The sequence below is a fragment of the Dasypus novemcinctus genome, chromosome 8 (assembly GCF_030445035.2).
Source record: "Dasypus novemcinctus isolate mDasNov1 chromosome 8, mDasNov1.1.hap2, whole genome shotgun sequence".
In the NCBI taxonomy this organism is placed as follows: Eukaryota; Metazoa; Chordata; class Mammalia; order Cingulata; family Dasypodidae; genus Dasypus; species Dasypus novemcinctus.
In genome coordinates this window covers 21,626,426-21,634,181 of record NC_080680.1, presented here as the reverse complement: position 1 = coordinate 21,634,181, position 7,756 = coordinate 21,626,426, and the positions used below count along the sequence as shown (strand labels likewise).

Here is a 7,756-nt window from a genome sequence, read left to right as displayed (position 1 = left end):
TCTTTTTAACCACCTCCTTTACAGATGTTTAACTGTTCATTAAGTTACAGGCAGAAATAACAGCCCTTCTTGTCCTGTACTGTATGCTAATTTCTGTTGATGGTTGATAGATTCCCAGCGCCCCCTCCACTCCCCTCCTTACCCATTATTGGGTTAACCCCAATGGAACTCTGGGAAGTAACTTCACCATATTCATTATTTAAAACTCTTTACTAATGTACACCTTTTAATGAGACAAACAACAACAAAAGTACACAAAGCCATAGTTATTTAAAACAACTTTTTTTTTAAAATCATGTCTATAAAAATACAATGTTTAAGGCAGTTTGGAAATGCATTTACACATTTCTACAATGTCCATAAATTCTTTTGAAAATAAGAATGTTAACTTCAAATCTATAAAATACACTGTACATTTAGACTGTCCTATATAGAGCACACTTCGCAATGAACTGTGGTCTGGATCTGTGGTGATGAATGGACTCTGTACATTTCAGGGGGAAAAGGTATAACATGGATGTGGATTTTAAACTTCTTAATTTCTTTTTAAAAATAAATTATTTCTGAAGCATACAATTTATAAAAATTCTATATACAAAGTACAGCAACTGGTAACAAACCCCAGTTTTAAATACATTTTATATACGATTTACCAGAGTTTAGCACCCTGATAGGGGGCAGAGGCAATAATAGTTCCTCTGCATATTTGTACATACAATTTCTTGGTGTAAAGAACAAAAATGACAACCACACAAACATCATCAAGAGGCTTTCATAGATGACAGTGCAGAGCTCTTTTAAATAAAAAGTTGCATTGTTCGACACCACTAGCAACTCTTTGGGTCAGCATTTACTGACCCTTAATCCTAAGCAACGTGCTAAATGATCATAGCGGTAGGAGTGAAACTAAGGTCAAGGGCTCAACGTTATCCAAAACTAATTCAGGAATATTAACCCTTCCCTTTCCCCCAAGACGACCCACCCCCACCCCCAGTGTTAATGACAATTCCGGACGCTGATACCAAGAGGAAATGAATGAATCGGTGAGGCTTTAACCTACTTACTTAAGATTGCAATGTCCTCGCTGACCACCTCTGGTCAATCAATGAAAAATCGATACCTGCACTTGTGTTCCCCTTCGGAGGAAAAAACGCTAATCAACAGCCAGTCCTTTTGGAGACTAAAACCTCCTTCAAATCCCCTGTCCCTTGAGAACTGAAACCGTTAAGGCCCCAGCGGTGGGCACCCTTCCCTTCAGAGTCCAGGGCAACGGGTTCCGCCCCAACCCCACGCCCATTTCATCACCTGCGTCCCGAAATCTACAGCGAGGCGAGTTTCTGCAGGGCAGACGAGTTGGAAGTTTCTGGAGCCTGGAGTGGGGGTGGAGGAGGATGTCCCAGAAGTCACGCTCAGGAGAGGAGAACGGGGACGAAGTGCCAGGAGTCGCGGCGGGGAGACCACCTATGCAAAGTCTACTTTGAAAAAGTTGAGGGACGCATCCCCAACCAGCCCCTCGATCGGTCCCCAAGCCGTAGGGGCAAGCCCGGAACACAGGTGACCCGGCGCGGGCGCGAGCCAGAGCGCGCGCGCGAGAGCCGGGTCCCCGCGCTCCCGAGGCCGACGGCGGGGGGCGCGAGGGCTACAGGAGCGGCCCGAGCAGCAGCAGCAAGATGGAGGCGAGCGGGGTCCAGGGGCCTCGGGGAGCCGAGCGGCCGCCGCCGCTCCTGCGCCCCGGCCCGTAGGGCAGGTCCCCCCGGCCGCCCGCCGCAGCAGCGCCGCCGCCCGGGCGCGGCGGGTGCGGGACGCCGTCGTCGTCGTCCAGCGGCTGCTCGCCGCCCGCGCCCCCGGCGCGCGGCTCGTCGTCGTAGTCCTCGTCGTAGTAGTCGTCCAGGCCCCCGTCCGAGCCGCTGCTGCCCGGTCCGTTCCCCAGCTCGGCGCCGAAGCACAGGCGGGCCATGTTCTCCTTGACCGACTCGCAGATGGGCCGCTCGAGGCCGTCGCACACGCAGTCGTTGAGCAGCGCCGCCTTGGGCACGGCCAGCATGTCCTTGATGACGGTGCGACACTCGTCGGTGCAGCGCAACCCGTTGAAGAGCTTGCCACAATAGGTAAGGTAGCGGCTGAGCGCCAGGTTGCAGCGGCTGTCGCGGTCGCAGCGCCGCCGGGCCTCGGTGCAGCCCATGACCCCGCCCGCGCCCGGGCCGCCCGCGCCGCCGCTGCTCGTCCGGGGCAGGCACGGCTCAATGGCGCGCTTGGTGGACTTGCAGTTCTCGTCCTGAGCGCAGTCACAGTCCTCCAGGGCGGGCCCGCGGCGCGTGTGGTTGAGCTGAATCAGGGCCGAGATGCAGTGGCTCGGGCAGCGCCAGCGCGACGAGAAGGAGGCGGCCGAAGCCGGGAAGGCGGCGGCGGCCCCCGGCGCGTCGCCCCCGCCGCGCTGCGCCAGCACCGGCGCGCACGCCTCGGCGTACTGGCTGTAGGCGTAGCTGCACTCCGGCTCCCCCTGGCACTGCAGCAGCGCCTGCCAGCAGATGAGGCGGCGGCCGTGCGCCAGCCCGGATCCCCGCGGCGCCGAGCCCAGCAGCTGCAGCAGCGCCATCAGGCACAGCCAGGCGCCCGGCACCGTCCCCCCGCGGGCTCCGCCGCCGCCGCCCAGCAGCCCTGCCACCATCGCGGGCAGCAGCGGCCGCCGGGCGAGGAGGCGAAAGGAGACGAGGCGCCGGCCGCAGCGGACGTGGAGCGGCTGCAAAAGTTTGCCCAAGTCCTGCCAACTTCGGGCATGGGTGTCTTCATAAATCCATGCGCGCCGCTGGCGGGTGCCGGGCTGGTGGGCAGACAGTCGGCCCTCTTCGGACAGCGGCTCCTGGTTCGCCGGACCCCGTAGCCCAGCGCCCCGTCCCCCTTCCACCCGAGGGGCCTCCGAAAGCGGCCCCCGGCGGCGGCGGGAGGCGCTCACAAGCACCCCGGGGGGTGGCGGGGCGCGGGGCCGCGGCGGGGCTGCAGGACCGCGCGGCGCCGCGGGGGCATTTTGCTCGGCGCCTGCAGAGCCGTGGCGCGGCCGGCGGGCGCCCCGGGGCCGGTGCTCGTGCGGCGGCCGCGGCGGCTCCTGGGGCCCGGGCTCAGCGCCGCGCCACGGCCGCCCGCTCTCGCATCGCGCCGCTGCTTCCTGGCTCCGCGGCCGGGCTGCTCCCCTCCCCCGCTCCGCTCGCGGCGGCCGGGGTGCCCTTCGCGGGCGGCGCGGGGAGAACCGGGCAGCTGGGCGCGGCGCGGCCGGACAGCGGCTTCCCGGGCTTCCCTTCGGCGGCGGCTCCTCGCGGTCCCAGGCGCTCGGGGAGCGGATCCGCTGAGCCCGGCGGCGCACTCGCTGGCCGCGCGGCTTTAAATACAAAAGTGGGCCGGGAGCCCCCGCGTGGTGCCGCGGCGCCCCCTCATTATGCATGCATGGAAAAGCAAACAAACAAAAACATTAGCAACGCTCCTCCGGCTCGCCGAGCCCCGGCCCCGCGCGCTCCGAGCCGTGCCCGCTTTCTCCTCTTTCTCCGCTCTCTCGGCGCCCTTGGCTCGGCCCCCTTCCCCGGCTTTTCGAGATGCTATTGGTCCGGCCTGTTGTTGTTGAAACTTTTTTTTTTTCCCTTTCTTCCCCCCCACCCTGAGCTGCTGGAGTGGGGGGGCGGGGTGGGGGAGGGCGGGGAGGGCGGGGGGCAGCTCACATTCAGGCTTTCAGGGCTTGAAAGGCTCAGCTTAAGGAGGCTGCCCCAGGCCGGCGGCTCCTCCCACCCTTAAGGGCGCACGGGTGCGGAGCCCGGCTCGCGTCCCGATCCCGCGTGCGCGCCGCTCGGGCAGCTGTTTGCATCTGGCTCGTCGGCCTTTTTTGTTTTGTCCTTTTACTTTTCCCCCTTCTTTCTCTTCTCTCCCCCCACCTCGCCCCCGTCGGCCTCTCTCCCTCTGGCGGTTTTGTTAATTCTCCCCGGCCTTCCTCTGGGGTTGAGAATTCCGTTTGTTTTCCAGATTTCCCATCTCTGGGTTCGGATCACCACGGAGTGGCGGTGGGGGGGGGGCAAGGGACAGAAATTTACTGTGGGGCTTTTGCGACTTCAGCATACAAGCAAGAGGCACGCACTTTAGTTAGATTCTGATGAGATAGTCATGAACCCCTCCCCGCCCCCCCCCCAAACCCGCCAGCAGATCTGGCAGGTAAGGCCGTGGTGGATCCAGCAGCGTTTTCCAACTGCAAGACAAAAACCCAATCAACTTTATTCATTCCTTAGGGATGGAAGTTTGTAACACGGACGGGAAGGAAAAATAAGAGTAGCATTGCTTAGGGACGCCGAGCGCTGCCCTCTGGCCGCAGCGACCGCGGAGGGGAAGGAGACCGACGGGCACGCCCCGAGGTTTACATTCAAGTGTCTGTTTCACGCCCGCGCCTAGGCTGAAGCTGCTCACTTGGTGGGGAGAGGCCGCCTCTGCCATCCCGGCGCGGGAGTTTGCGAACTACCTTAACTGGGGCGCAACGCTGCCTTCGGCCAGCAGAGGCATCGGGTGTCTGCTGCCTGTCAAAAACTGGCGCTTTTTTTCCCCCTCCCCTATTCGTGGAGAGACTATCAACTCCATCTGTCACAAAAATTAAAGCTAAATCTCCTTTCCAGAAGCAGGGGGAGCCGGGGCTCGAGCGCGCCCCGCGTGGAGCTTGGCTGCCTCTCCCTGGAGGCAAAGCGGATTTGAAGTGGCAAAAGCCGGGGCAGAGTCGCTGCGCCCGTCGTCTTATCAGGCGGGAGAAAAGCCTCTGGTTTATTCTGAGCCTGTGGTTCTTCAGACCGCTGGGCCTGCCCTAAAAAGCGGCACCCCCTGCCAGCCTAGAAACAAGACCAAACAAACAAACAAACAAAAAACCGCAGGAGAATCCCGATGCTCTGGCTTGAGTAGCGGAAAACAGCCCCATAGCGGTCTAAATCCGCATGTTTTAAAATAGGTTAGGAAGGTCTCGTCTTTATGGCACATCCAAACTATTTTTCAGCACTGTCTTTTCAACTGCAGTTATTTGAACCCGAGTTACCTGGCACTGGAACCTCGGCCCTGCCGGGGGACCTCGGGCAGGCCACTTGCCGCCCTGTCTCGCATCCCTCTCGTGTAAGGTAGATGCTCCAAAAAGCCCCTTTATCTTTAAGGCTGGGTGACCAAGGTCAGCAGGAATTTCCATCTTCGCAGCAAAGGTTTGCGGAGTTCCCTTAGCATAGAGGGTCTCGAGCTGTAGTGTGCCTGAGAATCTCCTCCAGGACTAGTTAAAAAGCCAGATTGCAGGCCCGCCCCTGGAGCTTCTGAGTTGGTCAGACTGGTGGGGCCTGGGAATCTGCATTTCTAGTACGTTCCTGGAGACTGCTGCCTGTTGGGGTCCACACTTTGAGAACCACTGCTCTAGAGCTCTGCATACATCCATGTGGCCTTGATTCGGCCCTCCGTGGGATTTTAGGGAGGCCTGAGGGCATTGCATGTTCCAGGGACTCCTCCAAAGGCGAAACTCCCCACACCGCAGGCCTGGAGGGCTAAGAGCTGCCTTTCAGGCCAAGTCTGAGAAGGAGGCTGTAATGAGAGGTGAGAACTAATCACGGTTCTTCCCCCTGGATGCCACCACCGTGAGAGCCTGTCCATTCCATCACGCCTCACATTAGGTTTTCATTAAGAACTTCCAGACCTCCAAGCCGTCCCTCATCACCAGGACACTCCTCCCCGTATCGCCTCCTAAACTGCCTCAATTACCATCACCTCCCTTCCCACCCCGCCCCCACCCCCACTGTGCCCTCAGGAGCATCCATCTGTCCTCAGCAGCATCTCCTCCATCCCCCACCTCCCCTCCGAGCCCATCGCTTTCAGCACTACCACCTTAAGCCAAGCTGCCATCTGTTTTCTCCGGACTAAACTTGATCCTGTCCTGTTGAAAACTCTCCAGAGACCTCCCACCATCTCAGAATAAAATCCACACCTCTGACCATCTTTCCAGCCTCACCTCTGACTGTGACTTCCTCGCCACTGGCCAGCTGTTCTCTTGCTGTTTTTCAGGCAGGGCAAGCTGGTTCCTTCCTTGTGGCCTTTTTATGTGCTGCTTCCTGTCTGCAGGTTCTTCCCCCTGCTCCTTGCCTCGTTTCATTCAGTCCTCTGCTCTACAGCGCCTCAGGAGAGTGGCCTGCCCTGACTGCTCTATTTAAAATGATGCCCCCTAACCCCTTGTCCTGCTTCCCCTTCAGGGCGCTGATCACTAGTCAAAATTACAAACCCATACGTGCACGCACACGCATGCACTGGTTTATACATGTTTTGTTCTTGTCTCTTTCTCCTCCTTGCATGGAAGCTGCAAGAGGGCAGGCAGGAGCCTTGTCTTCTTTATCACTGTCTCCCCAGCAGCCATACTGCTGATGGTCCATTGTGGGCTCTCCATGAAGAGCCTATTGATGAAGTATTTGATGAAAAGGAGGAAATAGTTTAGCAGTTATGTATGGCAGAGGAAGGGTAAAGAGACTGAGAGATGACTCTTTTGTTTTGTTTTTGTTTGTTTGTGTTTCTTTTTTAAGTAATGAAAATGCTGTAATATTGATTGAAGGGGTGAATGTACAACTCTGTGATAGTAACAAATGCCATTGACTGTATCATTTAGATGGACTGAATGGGTTATGAATATGTTTCAATAAAATTGATGATTAAAAATTTGTTTCAGTGAATTGAATAAATATAATCAGATCTTATATCTTGTCTCCTAAACCCACCAACTCTGAACTAGTTCATATCACTTTTACTACTGAAAAGCACACAGGGGCCCTGAGAGGGTAAAAGAATATGAATTCTTTCAGATACAAATTTGGGGATCATTCTCAAAGTTTTAAATATGAAATGATGTTCCCAGAAGGGATCAGTGTTTAAGTGAAAGAACAAAAGTTCCCACTGCTGAACACTTACAGGTGCATCTTGGTGGGTAGCCGTATGGCAGATGTGAAGTGTGCAGCCAAGCTGGGGAGTTCCTACAACTGATGATCTGAGGTCTTCTCCTGAGCTAGGTCCTTCTTTCCTTCTCTCTCTCAAGGCCCATCTCCACACTCTCATGTCTTGTTAATTCCACATAAGAACGTGTTTCACATCCACCCTCCCTGTCTTCTCACAGCCATTGGTTTCTTTGAAGTTTTTGTCATTTCTGACCACTAGCTATATTTCAACTCTGCCTCCAAACCAGAAGTTCTTAATCAGGGACACATTTCACAATCACTTGGGAAGCTTTTTCAAAATACATACGCCTATACCAACTCCATTACATTTGATTTCTTCCTCAGGGACCTAGGAATGTGTATTTTGGAAAGCAAAAACAAAAACACCCAGGTGATTCAAAGGCATTTCTGCTTAAGTAATCCTGCTTTAAGCCAGTGGCTTCCAGGCTTGGTTTTTTAAAAATTGGAGATGTCTTTGAAAAAACGCCAACATTTAAATTTTGCCACATAACCAAAAGTAAAACCAAAACCAAAACAACAACAACAAACCCCTACTACTATCTATTAACACCAGTGTTTTATTAAATAAAACAGATTTGAAACCATCCTCAGACTGCATTTTGCAATCACTCCTCTAAAGCCAACCCCACTCTGCTGCTAAACATGAGTCTGACCAAGTCACTATTCCCCTGAAAAACTTTCAGTAGCTCTTCAGGGAAATGCTCAAGGCCATTACCACCATTACAAAATGTAAAAGTCTGGAACATCAGCTCCAAACACTTATCCCTGTC

General features: G+C 55.4%; 1 protein-coding gene across 1 annotated transcript; it reads right to left on the bottom strand.

Annotated features, from left to right (window-relative positions):
* Nucleotides 1-266: 266 nt before the first annotated feature.
* Nucleotides 267-3,570, bottom strand: GAS1 (growth arrest specific 1). Its single transcript, XM_023592411.3, has one exon. The coding sequence runs from the start codon at nt 3,434-3,436 to the stop codon at nt 1,640-1,642; it is 1,797 nt and encodes a 598-aa protein (XP_023448179.2). The 5' UTR covers nt 3,437-3,570; the 3' UTR covers nt 267-1,639.
* Between the last annotated feature and the right edge of the window lie 4,186 nt (nt 3,571-7,756).

Coding starts and splice junctions, on each gene's coding strand:
- GAS1 (XM_023592411.3), bottom strand. CDS start 3,436: ATGCATAATGAGGGGGCGCCGCGGCACCACGCGGGGGCTCCCGGCCCA.